The 25687-nt window shown below is 41.3% G+C and overlaps 1 protein-coding gene across 6 annotated transcripts in view; it reads right to left on the bottom strand.

The window, feature by feature from the left end:
* The window catches only part of LOC126210645 (ankyrin repeat and protein kinase domain-containing protein 1-like), a 206979-nt gene that overhangs the window by 29555 nt on the left and 151737 nt on the right, over window positions 1-25687 (bottom strand). For all 6 annotated transcript variants that reach the window (XM_049939966.1, XM_049939965.1, XM_049939968.1 and 3 more), the window contains one exon: window positions 9886-10039. In XM_049939966.1, the coding sequence (XP_049795923.1) occupies window positions 9886-10039 (154 nt within the window). The remainder of the gene's footprint in view (window positions 1-9885; window positions 10040-25687) is intronic.

The raw sequence follows: 25687 nt of genomic DNA, 5'->3' as shown, positions 1-25687 counted from the left end.
AGACATTGTTGACATTCAAGAAATGTTTCAAACAAACCATTAACTTGCATCATGAATGCCAAATAAAAAATGGCACATCACAGTGGTCAATAATGTTTGCACCATCAAGACCAACATGAACTCCTTCGAAATTACAAACTGTGCACGATATTGAGCTAGGTATCAATTCTTAAAGAACACATATAGAATCATACTGGTGTAACAGGGTGATGAGAACTAATGGAATGTGATGGCATGCAACCAAATGCAAAACAGTCTGTTGTCGAGCTTATGATGAAATTGGCTATCCATTAAGTTGTAGATGCAGGTAGAGCAATAATATCTTGCATAGGCATGGAAAAAACAGACATCAAGATGTTGAATTTGTCCAGTGGTGGTATGAACTTTTCAGGAGGGATATCTTGCTATAAAGGAGTATAATTTTCATTTCTCTTATGCCCATTTTCCCCCTCTTGCTTGCTGTGAAGTGCATATTCCCTAATGTCCTTGCAAGACGACGTACACGAGACAGAATCATAGGGAGCAGAGCCTCTCCAATTTCTCACAGCACAATACATAACTTTCCAGTAAATCTGTCACTCATATTAACAGTCAGCATAACTGCACACAAATGAATTAAGCTATTGATGTTAGTTGATCTTAATGCAGCTTTCTTGGTACTTTTAATTTCCAGGGTTCCTTTCATATGCATTTCCCCTTCAAAAGTTTGTTTATTTCGTCTACAAATTCTCAGGCCAATTCCACAGCTTGCTGTACATTATAAAGTTGACACTCTATTTAAAATGTTGCTATCTTAAGTCTTCCAGTTCTGTAGCGCTGTTTGAAATTATGCAACAATCCACTGCTTCCCTTGGAATCATTGTAATCTATGTCATGTGCAATTTGACAACACAGAATACCACTGTCATGCACATCTCGTAAATTGTACCAAGTATCCTTGAAAAGTGCAAACACCAGTTTTTTGTAACAAGTGTGCCTTGTCCTCCCTTCAATATCTGTAGTTTTTCTTATGCACTACATAGCCATATTGCTATAGACTAATTCAAAACCTGTTCATACTTGTTCTTTTACTATGTTACAAATTATGTTCCATGTATGTAATTATGTTTAGAACTCACTCTTTGGAATATGATTGTCCTTTACTATATTTCACTGGATGTGCGATTCATGGCTCCCCTGCCTAACAAGGATGATGAAATACATGGCTTGACACCTGTTACAATATAACTTTCACTTGTTAAGCACATGTCATTTTGATTGTACCCCTCATGTAAATTTTCTGCACAGTCAAATGTATATGACACCACACATTCCACCAACTTGTCTTGCAGGAATGCTAATATGAGTTCTGTCTAAAAAGTATCTGACCTTTGATTTTCCAACATAAAATAGAGATGATAGTGCGGCGTCACTGTACACAGTAAAGGAAGACACCTTTATGCGCTTGTGTGAATTTTGTCCCCGCCTTCCAGCACGGCAGTTCCTGCCTGTCACTCGCTGAGTGAGGTGCTACACAACGTGTTCATCGGATTACCAATTCTCTCAAGATGACTGAATGTGTTGAGCAAAGATACTGCATCAAATTTTGTCAAAAGCTTGGTGATTCTCAAAGTGAAACAATTCAAAAGCTTCAGCAGGTGTTTGGACAAGATGCGATGGGTGTAATACAAATTAAGAAGTGGTTCAACTGATTCAAAAATGGCCGCACATCAACAGAGAGAGATCAGAGTTCTGGCAGGCCCCAAGCTGCTCGGAGTGCAGCTGTTGTTGAGCGGGTGCAAAAATTGGTGACAGCAGATCATCGTTTGACTGTGCAGGAGATTGCCCAAGAGGTTGGAGTGAGTAAAGATTCTGGACATGCAATTTTGCGTGATGATTTGAACATGCACCCAATGGCAGCGAAATTCGTGCCCAAGTTGTTGTTGCCGGAACAAAAACACCTCTGTTTTGATGTTGCATAGGAACTTCTTGACACCACCAACACTGATCCTGGGTTTCTGAACACCGTGATAACTGGAGATGAGTCGTTGGTGTCCTGGGTATGACCCAGAAACATAAAGACAGTCATTGTAATGGAAGCATCTCAAGTCTCCAAGGCCAAAGAAAGTGTGGCAGGTGTGAAGCAAAATCAAGGTGATGCTGACTGTCTTCTTTGATGTCCATGGAATTGTGCATCATGAATATGCACCAGAAGAACAAACAGTGACAAAGGAGTACTATCAAGATGTTCTCCAGTGACTATGTGATGCACTTTTGTACAAAAGACCAGACATGTGGACGGCAAAAAACTGGCAACTGCATCACGACAACACCCCCGCACATTCATTCTACTTGAACCAAGACTTCTTGGCCATACATGGAATTACAGCCATTCGCCAACCTCCCTACTCTCCAGACATGGCTCCTTGAGACTTCTGGTTGTTTCCAAAATTGAAGACGCCACTGTAAGGATCCCGTTTTGAGAGCAGAGAAGAGAGAATGCGGAACACAACAATGGAGCTGAACATCATTCCAAAAGAAGACTTCCAGAGGAGTTTCTGACAGTGGAAGGATCAGTGGGCTAAGTGTGTGCAAGCACAAGGGGCCTACTTTGAAGGGGACTAGGGTCCCAACCTCATCAGGTATTTGAAATATTTTTTCTGGCTAAAGGTTGGATACTTTTTAGTCAGGTCTCATATTTAATTTGCCACTTCTTTCTCATTCTGCAAAATTTCTTGGTTTCCTTTCTGACAAAATGTCAACTTCAGCAACTGTTGCTGTACATATAATGCAATATTTGCTTTGTTTATCCTTGCCATTGCTCTGCTTTGTATCAAAACCACTAGCACTATAGCACTATTGTGAGTTAATTGTCGATTGATGAGTTCAACTATGCTCTTTAGCCTCATGCTGTGCTCACCAATGGATACCTCCAGTCCTGCCCCCTGCTGCCTTTAGCAGCCAATATTTTGGTTGCATGGTACACAATATGTGGGGCATTGAATGCTGTAAACATCAGTGGCCATTTGTGACCTTTCACTCAAGGGGTTCCTCGTGAAATAACATAAGCCTGAAGCCTCTGTGCCCATCTCACCACTCGACTCAACTGATCCTTCAGGCAATTCAGCTAACACACAGAATGGTGATCTGTCACTAAGGTGAATGGATTTCCAAATAAATATGGCCAGAACTTTTAGATGGCTGAAACAACTGGTAAGGCACCCTTTTTTGATTCTAGAATAGTTCATCTCAGTTGAGAAATACTTTGTTCCTCTCCAGGAGCCTAGGGTGTCATCAATGCAGGCAAAGGGTAGACATCTGTTTTCATGATTTTGTTCAGTCATCAGTAGTTGATATAATAAAGCTCTGTGTCATCCTCCTCCTTCACAAGGACCACAGGAGAGGACCAAGGACTCTCTGAGGCTTCAATTACATCATCCTGCAGCACTTTATCCACATGCTCCCAGATTATTCATTGCTGAGCTAGTGCCACCCTATAACAGTTCTGGATAATTTGTGGATGATCCCTAGTGCTAACATGGTGTTTTACCAATAATACAAGGTCTGTCTTTTCCCCACTCTGAAAGTATCCAAGATTGTCACAGAATGGCTAACACTTGCTGATATTCCTGTCAGGCCATAAATTAATTCCAGTCCTGAAGCTGTTTCTCCAAGAAATGGTAATGTCACAAGCTGTGCTGCATGCATTGTGACTTAGTAGTTATTGTTGCTGGCTGGTGTGCTGCGGGTCCCCAATTCAAAACTGACCACCACCAATTATTTGTTATTTGGCACTTACCATACCTGGAAAGTTCTCAGTATTTCTTATGATTATAATTTTTATATATTCTAGAATACTAAATATTTGTGTAAACCACAGCATACGCTATCCAAGAGTTCAGTTCTGTTCCAGTTACACACTGGCACTCACAAAAAACATGCTTTCAGTGCCAAGTGTTGTACAGGGTATTTATAAATGAATATTGGGATTTTAACGCTTTATAATATTTATTACATTAAACTTACAGTTAAAAAAGATATTTCAAATGAAAGAGCAACTCAAACAGTTGTGTTTGGCACCAGTGTGCATGCGCAGCACGCAATGTTTCTGCCACAATCCGCTAGACAGCAGCAGTAGTGAAGATGGCTACTGGTAAACAGAAAGTGTTTTGTGTTTTTCAGTTTGCAAAGACCGAATATGTAGTTACTGTGCAACATGCATTCCAGCTGAAGTTTGGTTGCGATCCTCCAAGTGATAATAACACTCGTAGATGGTATCATCAATTTGAAGACACCGGCTGCCTTTGTAAAGGGAAGAGCACAGGATGACCACGAGTTAGTGAAGAGACAGTTAAGCGAGTGAGAGAGTCGTTCACTCGTAGCCCAAAGAAATCAGTCCGGAAGGCTTGTCGTGAATTACAAGTTCCTGTGTCGACTGTCTGGAAAGTTTTAAGAAAACATGTAAAACTATGTCCTTACCATTTACAGTTATTACAGGCTCTAAAGCCGGCAGACCATGGATTACGTGCCAACTTTGCAAACGAAATGTTGTTTCATGATGATGAAGATTTTCTGGATCATGTTTGTCTTCAGTGATGAATCAACCTTCCACCTTAACGGACATGTTAACACTCACAGTGTGCACATCTGGGGCTCAGAAAATCCTCACGAGGTGGTACAAATGCAATGAGATTCCCCTAAAGTGACTGTTTTTTGTGCCGTATCCCGGCAGAATGTTTATGGGTCTTTCTTTTTTGGTGAACCTACTGTAACTGACACTTCTTACCTTGATACACTAGAGCAATGGCTCTTCCCTCAGTTGGAAGAAAATGAGACAGAGAACTTCATTTTCCAGCAATATGGTGTGCCACCTCACTGGCATAGTGCAGTATGCAATTGGTTGAACTTCACTGTACCCAAGCACTGGATAGGCCGCAAGGGGCCCAATGACAGGGCTTGCTTTGCATGGCCTCCATGTTCACCCAACCTAATGCCATGCAATTTTTTCCTTTGGGGCTTCATCAAGGATCATGTGTACATGCCTCCGTCACCAGCATACCTCCCTGAATTAAGAAACCGGGTTGAAGCAGCTGTTTCTAGAATCACTGAAGACACACTTATCAACATTTGGGCAGAACTCGGTTATAGATTTGATGTGTGCCATGTGACAAATGGTGCTCACATTGAACATTTATAAGGTTCTTGGTAAAACTGTCTGAGTTGCTCTTTCATTTGTCATATCATTTATAACTGTAAGTTTAATGTAATAAATATTATAAAGCATTAAAACCTTGATATTCATTTATAGACACCCTGTATTTCATACAGAAAGAAGGCAAAAATCGTGAATTTGGTCTTCCAAAATTGTTTCACAGCACAGGATTATAATGCAGTTCCTCCTTTCAATCATCATACAAACATCAAAATGGCGATACTGAGAAAACTAATCATGTAACAGACAAAAACTACAATTGGTTAGTAATGGAAAGGCATCAGGTGAGATACCTACAAGATTCAACAAAGATTACCAGAAAGAACATGCTCCTCTTCTAGCAGCAGTTTATTGTTGATTGCTGGAGCAACAAAGGGTTTCTAGAGACTTGAAAAAGTGCAGGCAATCCCCACTTTCAAGAAGGATTGTAGGACAGATGCACATAATTATAGGCCTATATTGTTGTTGTCTATCTGTATAATTATGGAACATGTTGTATGCTCAAGAATTATGACGTTTTTGGAGAGTAAAAATCTGCTCTATATAAATCAACACAGATTCCACAAACAGAGATCTTACAAAACTCAGCTTGCTCTGTTCCTTCACGAGATCTATAGCGATGTAGACAATGGCACTCAGGTTGGTACCGTGTTCCTTGGAATCTGGTAGGCATCTGACATCATCCCTCATTGCTGTTTAGTGGAAAAAAATAAGAGCTTGCCAAGTATTGTACCAAACTTGAGACTGGATCCAAGACTTCCTTGCAGACAGAACTCAACAAGTCACTCTTAACAGAACAAAACTGACAGATGTAAAGGTAATTTCCAGAATCCTTAAGGAAGTGTGATAGGAGCTTTACTGTTTACAACATACATAAATGATCTAGTAGAAAGTGTCAGATGCTCTTTAAGACTGTTTGCAGATGATATGGTTGTCTATAAGAAAGCAGCAATGGGACAAGACATTATTGATGAATGGTGCAGTCTCTGGCAGTTAACCCTAAATGTAAATATATGTAACTTATTGTGCATATGTAGGACAATAAATCCAGTAATGTGCAACTACACTCTTGATGGCAAATTACTGGAAACAATATCTACTGTAAAATATCCAGGAGTAACTATCCAGAGTGACCTTAAGTAGGACGACCACATAAATCAAATATCTGCAAAGATGCCAGACTGAGATTCTAAGGAAGAATCTTAAGGAAATGTAACTCATCCACAAAGGAAATGGCTTACAAGGCAATTGTTTCACTGATTCTTGAGTATTGTTCATCAATTTGGATCCTTACCAGATTGCACTGATAGAAGAAAGAGAGAGAAGACTCAACAAAGAGAATGCATTTCATCATTGGTTTGTTTTCTGGTTGGTTACAAAGATGCTCAACAAACTCCAGTGGCAGACATTGGAATATTTTGTGGGTATTTTCTTAGTGGGGGTGATAGGAATGGGGCACTGAAACAGGCTAGCAGTCAATCTGCAGCAGTTGTATTTTACTGGATTTTCCAGTTCTCTTACATTTTCTGTCTGTCACTGTACAGTATCAATTCTGCAGGAATCCTGCTACACAGTGCCCTTGAACCGTAAAGCAGCTTCTCACACACGGATTTTGATCCGCAGTGTTGATGATGTTGAAAATGACATTTTCTTCTGTCTAGAGGAATAACACACCCAGAGAAGGTGAACTTAATGTATTTCCTATAACATACAATCCTAACTTCTTCTAATTGATAGACTACACAGACATAAAATTCAGCGAGATTTTTGCATGAGTGCATCTCACAAGAGACTCTGAACAATTTTATACAATAAAATCAGAACATCAATTGAAACTTCCTGGTAGATTAAAACTGTGTGCCCAACCGAGACTCGAACTCAGGACCTTTGCCTTTCACGGGCAAGTGCTCTACCATCTGAGCTACCGAAGCACGACTCACGCCCGGTACTCACAGCTTTATTTCTGCCAGAACCTGTGAGTACCGGGCGTGAGTCGTGCTTCAGTAGCTCCGATGGTAGAGCACTTGCCCACAAAAGGCAAAGGTCCTGAGTTCGAGTCTCGGTCGGGCACACAGTTTTAATCTGCCAGGAAGTTTCATATCAGCGCACACTCCGCTGCAGAGTGAAAATCTCATTCTGGAGAACATCAATTGTTTTTGGCAATAATTTCTTTGACACCATGAAGGTCCACATGCACTCCATGTGCTTCTGTCATGGCCCCACAGAGCAAAAAACTCCACGCAGCAAGTATAAGCACCACTCTGTGGCCCTTGTTGCCGGTAGCACATGAGCAGTACAACTCCGATCTGCACAAACCATCAAAAATCTCCTGAAAGTGAAATGCTTCCTACTTACTACCTTAACCTACAAACATCTTTTGTCAATCCATGGAGATCAAGGATTTGGAATATCTCAATCAATGAATGACCTGTTACACCTCAACATTACAAGAGAGGCATTGTGCATCATGGAAAGGGTTCCTATTGAAATTTTGAGAGAGTACTTTCTGGGAAGAGTCAAGAAACTTATTGCTTCTTTCCACATACATCTCACAAAAATACCATGCTGAAAAATGAGAGAAATTAGAGCTAATACAAAGGTTTATTGGTAATCGTTCTTTTTCCACATGCCACTCATGAATGGAACAGGTGAGGGAGGATCAGTTAGTGGTACCAGAAGCACCCTCCACCACACACTGTTAGGTGGCCTACAGAGTATGATGTAGATGTAGATGTCACTGGTAAGCCTGCTTTCAGATTTAATTGTGGTTACAGTGTAACAATATTTATGCATCCAAAACAAAATTTTCACTCTGCAGCAGAGTGTGCGCTGATATGAAACTTCCTGGCAGATTAAAACTGTGTGCCAGACTGAGACTCGAACTCGGGACCTTTGCCTTTTGTGGGCAAATATTTATGCAGTTTCAACGTTTTTCTTCACATATCTGCAGGACACATTTGATTAATAGAATGCTACACAACAAAATATGTTAAACACAAATGAGGTAACAGAAAAATCAAAATGTGTTTCAATCACAATTCAAGGTTACACAAGATGTGTGGCATGTCAAGCAAGTTATATGCAACACAGGAATGAATGACCAATGTATGGTAGCTAATGTCTACACTAGTCAGTAATCATATGGAATCTTCTGTACAAGGTCTTGTGATCTGACTAAGTTGCTGTACAATAGTCTAATATCTCAGACTATTTGTACATTTTATCTATGGTAAATCACATTTTAGTATACACTCAGTTCATTTTCTGATGAGTCTTGCACAGTGTCATTAAATATGTAGCATGTAGCATAAATAACGCTTTTGGAAGTCTGTGTACACTATCTGACCAAAAGTATACCGACATTCCTACGTAATGCAGAACTGACCACAAGCTGTCACAAGAGATGGAGCCACCAGTGTAAAAGGAGGCTGGTAGGAGCATTGTGTTATCAGTAGAGAAGCAGTAATGAAAGAATGGGTCAGTCATGACAGCTCAATGATTCCAAGCACGGGCTATTCATTAGATATCACCTGAGTAGCAGATCGACCAGGAACATTTCAACCCATCTGAAGCTGCCAAAGCTGACTATCGGTGAAGTAACTACAGACTAGGAATGCGAGGAATGACCACAGCTAAACTGAGGCCAGACAGATTGAATGTACTGATGGACAGGACTCATTGAACATTGTGGATGGTGGCTGGAAAGAGTCGCACAAAATCAGCAGGATTCACTCTGAAGTTCCAAAGTGCTACCAGCAGACCAGCCAACACAGTGAAGCTGCTTAGGGAATTAAAAAGAATAGTGTAAAATGATAAGGCAGCTTCTTACAAGCCACCCATTTCTGAAGTCACTGCTAACTGATGTCGACGAGGTGTAAAGAGTTGATGCCACTGGACAGTGGACAATTGCAAACAGGTGATTCGGAGTGACGACTCACGCTATACCCTGTATCAACCAGTTGGAAGGGTTTGAGGTTAGTGAGTGCCTACAGAACCTTGTCTACTGTCACGATAGTGCCAGTAGCGAAGTACAGAGGAGATGGTGTTACAGTAAAGGAGTGTTTTTCAGGGTTAATGTGAGGTCCTCATACTGAAAATATGAAAATGGTAAATGAGGAAGGCTACGAATACATTAACAGCAGCGTGTACCACTGAGGAACAGTTTGGGGATTATAACTGTACAAGCATGACACTGCAGTCTGCTATAAAGCAGCATCAGTGAGGGAATGATTTTTGGACATTAACATTCATGAAATGGTCTGGCCTGCTCAAGAGTTCCAACCCGAACCAGACGGAACACCTTCAGGATGAGTTAGAATGTCAGTTTCACTCCAGAATCCAGTGTCCAACATCACTATCACTACTACTTTGTCTGGATTTGCGTTGTGAGGAAGAATGGGCTGCCACTCCACAGACACTGAGACACCTCACTGAAAGTGTCTGCAGCAGAATTCAAGCCATCATAATGGTGAAGGGTGGACACACACCCCACAATAATATCCACTAACCAGTGATACTTTTGATCAGATAGTTTGTGTGTACAAATATTGAGCATTGCATGGGACTCAATGGTAATGCTGCACATAATAAATTGACAAATAGGAGAAGATATTTGGAGGAGTGTAAATTTCGAAGATGCGCAGTCTGATTTAATCATAATAAATACATGTACCTTGCAGCTACAAAATACTTACATCTTTGCATACCAGGGGAATGGGTGGTCAGCATCAGCACCATAGTCTAAAAGAATCTCAATACATTCTTTCTTTATTCTTTTAGGTGCTGATGAAGCTGTAATTGCTGTTAATGGTGGAAATTCATTGATGGAGGACACATTTGCCGGACATCCTACAAAAGAAACAAAGTGTCCATGAAGCAAAACATAAACATTTATGCACTTGCAAACCATTATGTGAGAAAGAGAAGAACTGCATAAGGAGAACTGCGTGTGGTAATGAATTGAGGATGCACAAGATTAGCTGGACAACTTGTAGAGGCGCATACTGATCCTAAGTACATCAGATTGTGTGTTAAATTTATTTTGCAAGAACATTTGTGCCATTGCTTGAGTTGCTGAACAGCAGTCACTTTAGTGCACAACAGTCACATGCCACAGAACCACAAAAACCATTGCCGTCCTCTTTTCTGTCCACCCTGTGTCAGTGTCGGTACAGGCTGGATTATTCTGCGCACCTGAGGAGTTCCCCCCCCCCCCCCACACACACACAGACTCACGCACACATACACACAAAGACACATATACACACCAATACCACCCTCACAGTCATTCATGTGACATTCAACATATATCTCTCAGTATGTGTTACTTCCTAGCAGCATTCAATTAAAATATAGCATCTGAGCTATGCCAGCATACTGAACAAAAACATTAATAAATGTAGCTTTTGAGCTGGTGCAATACAGAAACTTTTTGCCTGTGTACTATTCAAATACTTATAATCTGCTAATACTGTTCTCACAAATCTTTAGTTAGTAAAACTATTCAATAAAAAATGAGTAACATGGAAAATTAAAGCTATAAAGTGTTGTGCAGCACAAACAATCATGTAAATGTTTGATTAAAGAACACTTATACACCATCATAATGGGTGAAGGATGGAGACATACACCACCCAACCACCCACCCACCAAACCACACACACACACACACACACACACACACACACACACACACACACACACACACACACATATATATATATATATATATATATATTAATGTCCATGAATTTTTAGTGTTAAATACAAGTTAACAATTATGAATGATTTTTACATATAAATGCATACAAAACCTAACTCATAAAATTATGCAATATCTTCTTCAAATAAACTTCTACCGAAACATTGTTACTTTGTTAAACAAAGGCATACTTACTTCACAGAACAGAAATAATGTGGAATTGTAATATTTATAGCAATTATTTAATTTAACTGAAAAAGACTCTACAATACTGGCTGCATTCTGCATAACAATTCAATACTACATAGAAGAAAAGCATGTAGATACATGATCTTGATCATCTCAAGCCCACAGCTGACAGTTTTGTTAATGATCAATAAAAACAATCTCATCCGTAGCTATACACATTTATTGTGTTACAAATGGTTTCATTTCTTTGAACATCTTCAGGTTGCTGAGTTGTGCTGAAGTCAAGGCATAGATGGTTTGGTTGTCATATGTAATGTTAAAGACAGCTTCCAAGGACACATCTTCTGACCGCTTGGCTGAAGCATGGGGAGCCAATATGGTAAGTGTACAGTAAACTACAGTTGCAAGGAGGCAGTAGTGGGATTGTGTGAGGCAGGTTTTTTGGCAGAGGGCGCAGTGGCGGGACAACAACATGAAAGACGTTCAGAGGCCAGAGGATGAGAGGATGTAAGAGACAGAAAAAGGGAGAAGGGGCTAGGAAGGGAGGGGAAAGATGAGAAAGGTGAAGATGAAGTTAGAGACAAGAGGGGAGGAGGGAAACTGTCTACACAGGAGGGGGGGGGGGAGGATGGATTTTGGAGAGGTGGTAGTGCATGATCTCAACTGGGAACAAGCGGTGTGGACAGAAGAGAGAAGGGAAAAGGTAAGGTGAGACAGCTCAAGGCACACAATGGTGAAAGTTTAGCTGACACTTTGCATGTGCAATGCAATGCCATTTTGATGTTGCTCGATTTGAAGAAGGGGGGAAAAAAAAGAAAAAGAAACACATCTGCACTCACAGTGTGAAGTTACAGGCCACATGCACATGTGCGTACAAGGAATGGGGGAAAGAGCTCACTGCTTTGAAGGGTTGTGGGGAGAAGTATGGCAGAAATGTCATATAGGTGTCAGTGTTTTTATCAATACTTCAGTATAATGACCTTTTGAGGGTGAGTGTTGTTGTACTGTCAAAACTAGAAATATTGACAAAAAGTACTGATATCAACCAAAATATTCTCATTATTACCAGTAAGTACTAAACTTGTGAGAGCAAGCATTATCAGTTTGACAATTCATCATTCAGTTGTTCACATTTTTCTAGTTTGGCTTCTGTACAATAGCACTGATACCGCTACGCTCAAGTGATTTAGTCTTTTAAACTTTTTAAAAATAAACAAAGAAAATTAGTGTAACAGAAACGACCTATGCCTGTGCGTTCAGGAATCAAAATTGTTTGTGGACGAACATCTGAAAATGCTTGTTAACATTGTTTGAAGTTTAGTGTGCTAATATCCACACACACTTGAATGACCTGCTTGTGGCCAAAAAATGGCAAAGTTACTCATAACTGCTTGTTGACTGATGCTGCTGTACTTTGTTTTTGTATTCTCTCTTGTATTAACATTAGGAAATAATTCTGTCTGTTGTGGACATATTAAGACATTGGAATAAAGTTAATTTATAATGAATCAAGTGCAAGCATTTGATTGTATGCGCATTTATTTTTTGATGATCACATGTCAAGATGCCTGGCATCCCATCTTCAGACAGTTACATATATTCACATGTGGCAAACATTGTTTCTTTTCTAACAGTATTGCAGAATTTTGTAGCAGAAGTTTTTAAGACAGCTACTGTAAAATGTTGTAAGTAAAGAAACAATGTTCATGGTACATAAATAAATGTGAACACCTGTGGATAGGATGAACACAAAATGAATATACTCTCAAAAATATGTTTTGCGGTATAATTTATTGGTATGTCATGTTGGGAAAAGTGTACTGTTCCATGGCAGTATGTAACGTAACTATATTGGTGCACGACTCACAGAAAACTGAATGCACTAATTCAAAGAGTTTGTCTAGCCATGGCATACCCTCTCATTCAGCATGACAATGCAAGACCACACACACACACACACACACACACGAGTGCTACGACATCTGCAAACAGCCAGACACCTTCACTGCCATCGATCATCCACCACTCATCTGATTTTTATCTGTTTCCCTAACTTGAAGAATGCCTTTGATGACTTCATTTTGATAGCAATGAAGCAGTGCAAGAAGAGGTGAGGTTGTGGCTTTGTCAATAAAGCACACATTCTACAATGATGGTATCATATCAACAAACTGGCCTCTCAGGAGAAGTGTTCATCGCCGGAGTGATGAATAATAAAGACATAGAATGTTAATAAAGCTTTATACCATGATATTGTTGTGTTGTGTTGTAAGGTGCCACATATACAGGGTTATTACAAATGATTGAACTGATTTCACAGCTCTACAATAACTTTATTATTTGAGATATTTTCACAATGCTTTGCACACACATACAAAAACTCAAAAAGTTTTTTTAGGCATTCACAAATGTTCGATATGTGCCCCTTTAGTGATTCGGCAGACATCAAGCCGATAATCAAGTTCCTCCCACACTTGGCGCAGCATGTCCCCATCAATGAGTTCGAAAGCATCGTTGATGCGGGCTCGCAGTTCTGGCACGTTTCTTGGTAGAGGAGGTTTAAACACTGAATCTTTCACATAACCCCACAGAAAGAAATCACATGGGGTTAAGTCGGGAGAGCGTGGAGGCCATGACATGAATTGCTGATCATGATCTCCACCACGACCAATCCATCAGTTTTCCAATCTCCTGTTTAAGAAATGCCGAACATCATGATGGAAGTGCGGTGGAGCACCATCCTGTTGAAAGATGAAGTCGGCGCTGTCGGTCTCCAGTTGTGGCATGAGCCAATTTTCCAGCATGTCCAGATACACGTGTCCTGTAATGTTTTTTTCGCAGAAGAAAAAGGGGCCGTAAACTTTAAACCGTAAGATTGCACAAAACACGTTAACTTTTGGTGAATTGCGAATTTGCTGCACGAATGCGTGAGGATTCTCTACCGCCCAGATTCGCACATTGTGTCTGTTCACTTCACCATTAAGAAAAAATGTTGTTTCATCACTGAAAACAAGTTTCGCACTGAACGCATCCTCTTCCATGAGCTGTTGCAACCGCGTCAAAAATTCAAAGCGTTTGACTTTGTCATCGGGTGTCAGGGCTTGTAGGAATTATAAATGGTAAGGCTTCTGCTTTAGCCTTTTCCGTAAGATTTTCCAAACCGTCAGCTGTGGTACATTTAGCTCCCTGCTTGCTTTATTCATCGACTTCCGCGGGCTACGCGTGAAAGTTGCCCGCACGCGTTCAACCGTTTCTTCACTCACTGCAGGCCGACCCGTTGATTCCCCCTTACAGAGGCATCCAGAAGCTTTAAACTGCGCATACCATTGCCGAATGGAGTTAGCAGTTGGTGGATCTTTGTTGAACTTCGTCCTGAAGTGTCGTTGCACTGTTATGACTGACTGATGTGAATGCATTTCAAGCATGACATACGCTTTCTCAGCTCCTGTCGCCATTTTGTCTCACTGCGCTCTCGAGCGCTCTAGCGGCAGAAACCTGAAGTGCGGCTTCAGCCGAACAAAACTTTGAGTTTTTCTTCGTATCTGTAGTGTGTTGTGACCATATGTCAATGAATGGAGCTACAGTGAATTTATGAAATCGCTTCAATCATTTGTAATAGCCCTGTACTGTTTGTATATGTATACGTGTATGTCGTCGTCGTCGTCTCTTCTTGCCCACGTCAATATCAGAGCATGAGAAATGTTTATGTTTGTGTTTACTTATTTTTTGTTGACAACACACAACTACATGGCCATGGTACCACCTGATTCCAGAATAGCTAGCTTAATATAGTATAAAGATAGTGGGTTTTGATGCAGCATAATTTAAGTGTGATTTTATTCTTCACTTAATCTTTGAGACTCTAAGAACCAGCTATTCTTAATCAGGCCAAAAACTCGACTTGTAACAAGAGCACTTACAATCAGTCACAACATTAATAATACGTAAGGCTCTACACCACTATAAGAAAATATCACTGTTCATGAAATGACAAAATTTACGAATAAACTTTATATCTTTCCTTTCATTCAATCAAATGCTTTCAAATATTTATTTCGCATCCACAAATTATTCGCACCTCAGTGTAGAGTGTAAATGTGTGTGAAAAATAGTACACTGTTTCTGCTGATAACCACGTATATGCTTTTGGGTTGTTAGGCTACTTCGATCAGCAGGATTTATATTGGATTTTGAAAATGATCTTTCTATCCAAACTTATGTCCTCCACAATGGCCCACCAACTGTGGGATAACCATCAAATATTCTCCGCTTTTGCAATAATTAAAAATTCACATAAATTGTATTTTTACGAGTTTAAAGCAAACCATCGGCGGCGCAAAATCAGTCTCGATGCCGCGTCACACTCGCGATGCTTACTAGCCTGTCACGAAATTGACCTGCATACATCTACAATCAAATCCAAGGTCATAATTTGCCCCATGCGATTGTGTGCAATTGAACTTCATCAACTCAATTATTTCTCAAATCATAATCACTATTCCCAACACTGACCATTCATAAATGCACAATTAACACACTTTTTCTAAGAGTAAAAGAATGACATCATGTCATCTGCATAGTTATTAAAATATTATTCCAAATGACCTCAAACATGTATCAACATTACATTTTAACAGTAATCAGAAAAAATATGATTTATTATCGGAAAGTAAAACATAACAGATCGGAAAGCACATGTAACTAAACAACAGCTTTGCATAGCATCGGGACTTAATCACGCAAAACTATATAAAGAAATGCCCGAAATCCCAATTTGTCCATACCAGCTCACGGATACAAATAAGATATTCAAGACTTCATAGATCAATCCCGACCTGTAATGTTATAGCTTCTTTTGTTTAAAAAGCTTAAACAGTTTTCACATAACAAAATTTGGAGACATTACTTTTCAGGATTCCCTCATATTTTTGACCTTATGCTCCAGGAACGTTGTTGTCTCATTGTGTGATGCAACATCTAATTCGCACAAACACTTAAAACTAGCTACTGATGCATTTGGTGCAGCACTGTCCCATAAATACGCAGATGGCACAGAACAGTCCATTGTGTCTGCATCAAGCACTTTAAATGTGGCACAGTAAAATTTCTCTCAAATAGAGAAAGAGGCATTGGCTATCATATACAGCGTCAAGAAGTTTTACGTATCTCTATATGGTACTAAGTATCACCTGATGGAACACAAGCCCTTATTTGCTGTTTGGTCCTCACTTGAAACTTTTTAATAAGATGGTGCAGCAGCTGAAATTGTAGCGATTGTTCCTTACTAACTATAATTATCAGATTCATTACAGACTCAGCACTCAAACATGGACAAATTTTCCTGTTTTCCGCACGATCCAGATGCCAAGACAGAAAGCACAAAGCACTGACTTTCTGCAGACATCAATCAGTGATACACCATCAGTGAATTCCCAGTTACAGCATATGAAGTAGCTTTAGAAACAGACCATGATCTGCTACTCTGCAAGGATGTTCTTTGCTGCACAGTGGGACTGGCTGGAGCACCTGCCTAAGGGAACGCATATTTTTCATTACCACACCACCTTAATGCAACTAATGGTATCTTATTGTTAGCCAAAGTTGAATCTGAATACTGAGCAGTAATTCTGCCCATACTCTGCTCTCACATATCTACCACTACAACTACATCTACATAGATACTCTGCAAGACACCATACAGTGCATGGCAGATGGTACCCTGTACCACTACTAGTCATTTTCTTTTCTGTCCTTCTCGCAAATAGAGTGAGGGAAAAACGATTCTATATGTGTCTCCGTATGAGCCCTAATTTTTCTCTCTTCACGATCTTTACATGAAATGTACATTGGCAGCAGTAGAACCATATTGCCATTAGCTCTAAAGCTGTTTCTCTAAATTTTATCAATAGTGTTCCTGGAAAAGAATGTCGTGATCCCTCCGGGGATTCCCAGTAGAATTCCCAAGCATCTATGTAACATTTGCATGTTGTTCAAACCTATCAGTAACAAATTTAGCACCCAACCTCTGAAATGTTTTGATGTTGTCCTTCAATTTGTCCTGATGTAGATACCAAACATTCAAGCAGTACTCACAAATGGATCACACTGGTATCCTACATGAGGACTCCTTTAAGGACAAACCACACTTTCCTAAAATTCTTCCAATAAACCGCTCCTATAGCCACTCAATACAACATCCTCCATACATCGCAGCATCATCAGCAACCAGCTGCAGATTGCTGCTCATCCTGTCCACCAGATCATTTATGTACATAGACAATAACAGCACTCCTATCACACTTCCCTGAAAGACTCCTGACAATGTCCCAGTGTCTGATGAACACTTGCCACTGAGGACAACGTACTAGGTTCTGATACTTAAGAAGTCTCCGAGCCACTCAAATATCTGACCATTCATTCCGTATGCTCATATCTTTGTTAACAATCTGCAATGAGGCACCATGTCAAATGATTTTTGGAACTCTAATAATATGGAATGTGCCTGTTGCAGTATATCACGTGAGAAAAGGGCAAGCTGAGTTTCATATAAGTGGTGCTTTCTAAAACCATGTCCACTGGTAGACAGAAGCTTTACTGTATCAAGGAAATAGTTCCACTCACTAGTGCGATATGGGATCGTTTCCTGGGGATACTCAACACACAGTGTAAAAGTTTTTAGAATGCATAAAAGAGCTCTAAGAATAATTTGTGGCCTTAAAATGATGGAGTCCTGTAAATCCCATTTTTACTCATCTTGGTGTTCTTAATGTTCCAAGTTTATTCATTTATGAAACTATCTTGTTCACAAGAGACTACCTCCTGAAAACAGGCAAACTGCTACAGAAAAAAATTTACACAACTATAGTAATAGAGGGAAATCAAATATACATCAAAAATGTCACAGAACAACTGCCTATCAGCATAATCAACATTGGTGTAATACTACACAGTAAGATACCAGAGGAAATAAAAAATGCTACTCATCCCATATTTGAAGCAAAACTAAAGACATTTCTAATAAAGCACTGTTTCTATTCTGTCAGAAAATTTCTGAATATGTAAAAAAATTAATTGTAATAGGTACCTATTTTTAATATGCCTACTATTTTGCTAATACTATGTATTATTGTAATTTATCTTTGACCTGTCCAATATCAATTGTACAATTTGTGCTGTATGATAAAACTGGACCAATAAAAAATCAAATAAAATAAAATCAAATTAATATATTTGAACTGAGAATATGTTCAAGAATTCTGCAGCAAACTGATGTTAAGGGTATTGGTCTGTAATTATGCACATCTGTTCTTTTATCTTTCCTATAAACAGGAGTCACAGTGGATCTCCTCCACACTGCACACTGGGGAACATGCAAAATGGAGGCGATAGCATGACATCACAGGTTGTGGGCTGGTGTTGACGTCGGCACAGAACATACGGTTCACAACTATCAGATCTGTGCCTACATCAGTCGGCCCTGGCACAGCATTTCAACCCTTGGCCATGCCATGATCACCCATGGCAAAGAGTACATATAGATTCCACCAGAGCATAGTGCAGAGCATGTAGTTGCTCATTGTACATGCCCGCTTTAGCTCTCCACATGTAGCACAGATGGCTACCACTATCAAGCCAGCAACTATCCATGCCCTCCCCATCATATTTGCATTAGAGAGGGAACCTTCTATCCTGGTGTCTGGAAACAGTCCTAGAAAATTCATGGAATCTGCAGTTAGTTCAAGATTTTTGTAAATACAATAGTACTGCTCACCAGACTAGTGCCCCTCTACATCCGATGCCCAATTTGGAAGGTGTGTGGATTATGATGAACAAGACATTCAAAATGCAGATGCTTAATAAGAATATGATGACAGCACTCCACGAAAGCACTCACCCACTAGCTTCCTCACGACCTACAAGTCCACTGCTGCAGATGGATGTAGTCTGACCTACTGCATGCGACTTAGCAATACACAGCCAAGCATCATGATGAGTTCTGGCCACAAGTGACCTCCCCCTTGGCAGTCCTCTGGGCAGGACTCACACCATCGCACCCAAGACAAGCCTGCTTGACAACCTGCATCCCACCATTATAGCTTCTGTCCTCAGTTTAGGTGCCAACAGTGGGTCGACAATGACTGGTGATGGCCCATGATGGTGCTGCTACCACTTCCATCCCCTAAGCCTCTTTCATCTCCCATTAACACCAAAAGCCTCCTCACCAAGTTATCAGTGCAGGTTAAGAATTCTTGGACTAAAATGCCAGTGGAGGCGAAACTGTTGCCCCCACCGGAACACTGGCTGGCGCCAACTCCCCTGCAGGCAGGATCGAACAGCAGGCATCTGGAAATACCATCAATCACCTGCCAATTTTACAGACAGCGCCAAAATACTACACTGCCAACTGTGATGAGGAAATAACATAGGAGCCATTAGCAGGGATTTCAGTACATGTCTCTCCCCTTCCTTGGTGAAGTCAGCATAGGCTGGGCCATTTCTAGCTCCCCATGTCAGTTAAAGGCACAAGGTATACAGTAACCTACCACAATTTGGATCTCCCATTCCAGCCCGAGTATCAATATGGAGGGTAGGTCAGAGACACTCAGCATCCATACCATGGCTACAGCTTGCTCCTATGGAGGGTGCTCCACAAATACCATAACCTCACACTTGTCCAGTAGATTACAGGCATGTAAAATGAAGTTTCTCAGAAGTAGGATAGGAGTAACAAGGAGAGAGAGGATGAGCAATGAAAGCATAAGGGAAATAATGAAAGAGGAACCCTTGCAGTGTAGGATATAAACATTAAGGTTACAATGGTATGGGCACTTAAACAGAATGGAAAACAAGATATTGCCAAGAAAATACAGAGTGATAGCTGGTAGAATAGTGTGGAGGAGTGTGTTGAAAAAAAGAGGCAAGGACAGGACCAGAGTGAACATAGAAAGATGTTGGAAAAACAGATCCAGATGGCTAGGCTTATCTTCCATACGAACCCAGCCTTGGGCTAAAACTGTTCAAAATTATGATGATGATGATGATGATGATGATGGTGACACTTGTCCAGCAATTATCACTATTCTCTGAAGCCTCTGATATGCACCACTGACAGTAGAGCGATTAACCTTGCCTCTGTTTAGGATTTAGTTTGCTCCCTGAATATTAGTGTATGTTTACAATGATTTCTGCTATGCTCCAGTCTCTGCTTTTGGCTAACCATTCACTTTGTGAACTCCAGTGTCACTGAGCGCATGAGTAGCACATTTGTTCCACCGGTCTCTGTCATCATCAGTATGAGCGATCGTAATCTCTGTTCTACCTACACCAGACAGGATGGAAAAAATCCAGTCTCACTGATGTCCATCTGTTCCAGAATCCTAGAAACATTGTGCTCGCAACTGAAATGAGGTGTCTTGAACACACTGCCCCCACACCTATGCTTACTGTAGAAAGTACAATCACATGGAGGTACCAAGCCACACCTGCTACTGGTTTGACAATTTCTTGATAGGTTATCTGGGATGCAGAGTTGTCAGCAAAAGTAGAAATAACTTCAGCTATGCCCCAGGAAGTGTGTTGAGCCCCTCACTGTTCATGTTCTATATTAATGACCTGGCAGACAATGTTAATAGCAATGTCAGACTTTTTGCAGATGGTGCAGTTATATACATGACCTCTCAAAAGCCCAAATAACCACCTTTCGTAGTGCAGACCTCTGTGAGACATGCATTGTGCCTTCCAGAATGACTAGAGCACCCCGGGAATGCTACAAAAACATTCCCATACCATAACTCTCCCTCCTCCAGCTCGAACTCTACTAACAATTGTTGCAGAGTGTTATTTTTCATATGTTTCACACTGTACATGCCAATTGCCATCTGTTCAATGGAGCATAAAACTTGATTCATCTGAAAAGACCACTACTGCCACTCAGGGGACAGCCAATTGCAGTATTGGCATGCAATTTCCAGCTTTTTCCATTGACAAACAGCAATCAGCATGGATGCATGGACCAGGCACCTGTTGCGGAGACCCATATGCAGTAATATTTGCTGAGCAATCGTCAGGGAGACACTGTTAATAGCTTCTCAGTTCATCTGTGTCATCTGTGGCCTCTGTTGCACCACAGTTTCAGACTGCATTATTTTGCCATGTGTGGTATACTTTAACTGTGATGGGACACAATCGGTGTACAAACTTGGTCGTATTGGAAATGCTCCCACCCTCAGCCCAAAAGCCAATGATGTGCCTGTTTGGACATTGGACAAATTGCTCCATTTCCACATCACGACAATGAATACACTGTTTTCCATATCCTCCTAACATGCCTTATATACATCCTCTACTGCTAGCGCTGCCACCTGCCATCTGTGAGTGGTTACTACACATTGAAGTTGAACATAGATAATTAATGTAACTGGACAGTTTATAATGATACACTGTCTGAAGAAAACTGCAGAAATATTCAATCAGATCTTGTATGATTTCAATGTTGTGCAAAGACTGGCGTCTTTTTTTAATTGTACAGGAACATAAAAATTATGCATGTTACAAAATGGGAAAAAGTAGTATTCTATGACTACAGTCAACTTATATAAATAGTTGAAATGTCTGCTCATGTCTGTGTATGTGCGGATGGATATGTGTGTGTGTGCGAGTGTATACCTATCCTTTTTTCCCCCAAGGTAAGTCTTTCCGCTCCCGGGATTGGAATGACTCCTTACCCTCTCCCTTAAAACCCACATCCTTTCATCTTTCCCTCTCCTTCCCTCTTTCCTGACAAAGCAACCGTTGGTTGCGAAAGCTAGAATTTTGTGTGTATGTTTGTGTTTGTTTGTGTGTCTGTCGACCTGCCAGCACTTTCATTTGGTAAGTCACATCATCTTTGTTTTCAGATATATTTTTCCTATGTGGAATGTTTCCCTCTATTATAATCATATATAAATAGTTGGATGGGTATAATAATATGTAGAGTATGAAATGGAATGTGCACATAGGTTCTGTCACATGTAAGGCACATGGCAGAGTTTACTTCACTGCCAGGATGCTTGGAAAATGCAGACATTCTACAAAAGAAATTGCTCACAAATTCCATCTTACAATACCAATGATGTGTGTGGGACCCATACCAATTGGGAATACCAAGGGATATTCAACATACACTATGTGATCAAAAGTACCCAGACACCCACAAAAACATACATTTTTCATATTAGGTGAATTGTGCAGTCACCTACTGCCAGGTACTCCATATCAGCGACCTCAGTAGTCATTAGACATCATGAGAGAACAGAATCAGGTGCTCTACAGAACTCACAGACTTCGAACGTGGTCAGTTGATTGGCTGTCACTTGTGTCATACACCTGTATGTGAGATTTCTACACCCCTAAACATCCCTAGGTCCACTGTTTCCAATGTGATAGTGAAATGGAAATGTGAAGGGACATGTACAGCACAAAAACGTACAGGCCGACCTCATCAGTTGACTGACAGAGACTGCCGACAGTTGAAGAGGGTTATAATGTGTAGTAGGCAGACATTTATCCAGACCATCACACAGGAATTCGAAACTGCATCAGGATCCACTGCAAGTACTATGACAGTTAGGCGGGAGGTGATAAAACTAGGATTTCATGGTCGAGCGGCTGCTCATAAGCCAAACATCATGCCGGTAAATGTTAAACGATGCCTCGCTTGGTGTAAGGAGCATAAACCGTGGATGATCGAAAATGTTGTGTGAAATCACGGTACACAATATGGCAACCTGATGGCAGGGTGTAGGTATGGTGAATGCCCGGTGAACCTCATCTACCAGCGTGTGTAGTGCCGACAGTACAATTTGGAGGAGGTGGTGTTACAGTGTGGTCAGGTTTTTCATGGAGGGGGCTTGTATCCCTTGTTGTTTTGCTTGCCACTATCACAGCACAGGCCTACATTGAAGTTTTAAGCACCTTCTTGCTTCCCACTGTTGAAGAGCAATTCGGGGATGGTGACTGCATCTTTCAACATGATCGAGCACCTGTTCATAGTGCATGGCCTGTGGCAGAGTGGTTACACAACAATAACATCCCTGTAATGGAATGGCTACACAGAGTCATGGCCTGAACCCTATAGAACACCTTTGAGATGTGTTGGAATGTTGACTTCATGCCAGGCCTCACCAAATGACATCAATACCTCTCCTCAGTGCAGCACTCCGTAAATAATGGGCTGCCATTCCCCAAGATATCTTCCAGCACCTGTTTGAACGTATTCCTGCGAGAGTGGAAGCTATCATCAAGGCTAAGGGTCAGCCGACACCATACTGAATTCCAGCATTGCCAATGGAGGCCGCCGCGAACTTGTAAGTCATTTTCAGCCAGGTGTCCAGATACTTTTGATCATATGGTGTATACATGGCACTCCAGAAATGTTGTGACAAACTTTGAGGGGTTGTAGTGTGTGTTCAGAGGAACAAATTGAGGATAGGAACCTGCACCCATAAATGTCATCCGTTGACATTACGGAGTGTTGAAGGTATAGACACCATTGCTGCCACTAAGCCACTCCTATGGCAGCAAATGTGACTTGTACACCAACGGACCATATGCAGAATGTCTCACAATGTTGTTTGTTGTTCAGTGAATGTGACAAATCACGATGATTGCCAGTGGAGAACATGGAACTACTTGCTGCATAGGAAGGCCTTGTCTCCTACAAAGGCATTGCTCTGTTGCCTTGATGGATGATGGTTTCTGACATGGGTTTCCATCTTCAGTTTATTTTTGTCCTGGGACCCTATGAAACCCTCAATGTTTTTTTGCATACAGGAGAAAAATAAGCTGCAGATGGTAGCCCACGTCTGAAAGTGTCATCTGCCAGGCAACAGAGCGTGGCATTCATTGGAGACAAAGCCTTTCTGTACAATAGCTATCTCCATCTTCTCCACTGGTGGTCGTGGCAGTCAGTCACAATAACTGAATAACAAACAACATTGCGAGACATTTTGTCAACATACAAAGTCAAGTTTGTCACCAAAGGGGTGGCCTAGAGGCAGGCACCAGCACCTACAACTTCAGTGCTGTGAAGCGTCATTGGATGATATTTCTAGACAGGGATTCCTATCCTCGCTTTGTTCCTCAAGACACCATCTACAAGCCCTCTAAGTTTGTCACAACATTTCTGGGACCCTCGTATAAAGAAGGGTGGCGCAAATGGGCATAGGTCTGTTTGACTCCTGTGTAGAGGAATGCTGGATGAGGATGGGCTCTCAGGATCTGCCATATTAAAACCTGTCTCAGTTTCCCAAGTGATTTATTATTTCCAGCTACAGTGCCCCCATTCCTCTCGGTCTGCGTCACCGGGTCCCGAAATACTGAGGACACCACTTTGCTGTCTGCAAAATGGCTTGGCGTGGAATGGTTGCCTCAGCGACCTGTGCAGTGCCCTGTGCTGTGTCAGCCTCGTATGGCCACGGAGTTGTGGCGATGTCAGGATTCGCTGGCAGTTAACTCAGCAGTCTTCGCCCCTGCCACCTCAGCACTACCCGCTGAGAGCTGCAAGGTGCCTGCTGTGTGCCTCCTCACCAGCGTGGCTAAGATCGCGGTGACAACAAGCGCCTGCATCCGAATCTGCAGCCCTCACCTCGGAATGCCTCCGGCGTGTGTTGGGAGCCAACGAGACTGCCCGCAGTAGCAAGGCATGGCGTGGCCCACCACTGGCTGGCTGCGGACCCAGAATTGACCTCAGAGGGTCAAACCAATGACTTGCCATGGACTGGAATGCTGGTGCCCCATCTGCTACTGCGTGTAGCTAGAGGTGTGACACGCCCCACAATCCAGGAGAGCTGTCACACTTGAATGCCTTGTTAGTGAACCGGCGCCTATTTACATGTGGCTGTGCGGCTCTGTTTTGCTAACGCATCACTCCAAGTCATGTACTCATAACACCTGGGTTGGGCCAGTGGGCCACTTCTGCCTGTAACTTGCGCCATGCAAACCGCTGCATTTACTCTTTTCAGCGGGTCTACGGCCCTGTGGCCTCCATTCTACTTCACAACCGCTGGTAGCGTAACTTACTGTCAACAGGCCTATGCCTGACTGTAACTTGTGTGCTCAGAAATATTGCACCGAAGCTAACCTTTTCCCATCTTCAACGTTGGTGCCACTACACCTAGGAGGGCATCACACGAATGCTGAAGGACTTGAATTGGCAGACTCTTGAACAAAGATGCAAATTATCCTTTGAAAGCTTACTTAAAAAATTTCAAGAACCATTATCAAATAAAGAAGCTAAAGGTATTCTTCAGACCCATAGGTATCATCCCTGTAAAGATTGTAAAGTAGAATTAGACTAATTACAGCGTGTTGGACAGAAATCTGGAAACCAGAAATATGACACATTACCGTGCCAAAAATGGTGTAAGAAATCCATTAGCGTTAAACAGCTCCCAGTCATCTTGGAGTGGATGGTTTTCAAGATAATGTCAAGATAATGTTATATTACTCTTCCTGCAAATCAGTAAAAGTTCAGGTAATGATCATGCCCTCTTCTCTCCTAAACAGACCACAAAGACTCAACACCACTGAGATCTGGTGACTGTGGTGGCCAAGCAACATGCAAGAAT

This window comes from Schistocerca nitens, chromosome 10 (genome assembly GCF_023898315.1).
Source record: "Schistocerca nitens isolate TAMUIC-IGC-003100 chromosome 10, iqSchNite1.1, whole genome shotgun sequence".
NCBI lineage: Eukaryota > Metazoa > Arthropoda > Insecta > Orthoptera > Acrididae > Schistocerca > Schistocerca nitens.
The sequence above is the reverse complement of the archived record's forward strand: the minus strand, read 5'-3'. Positions and strand labels throughout refer to the sequence as shown.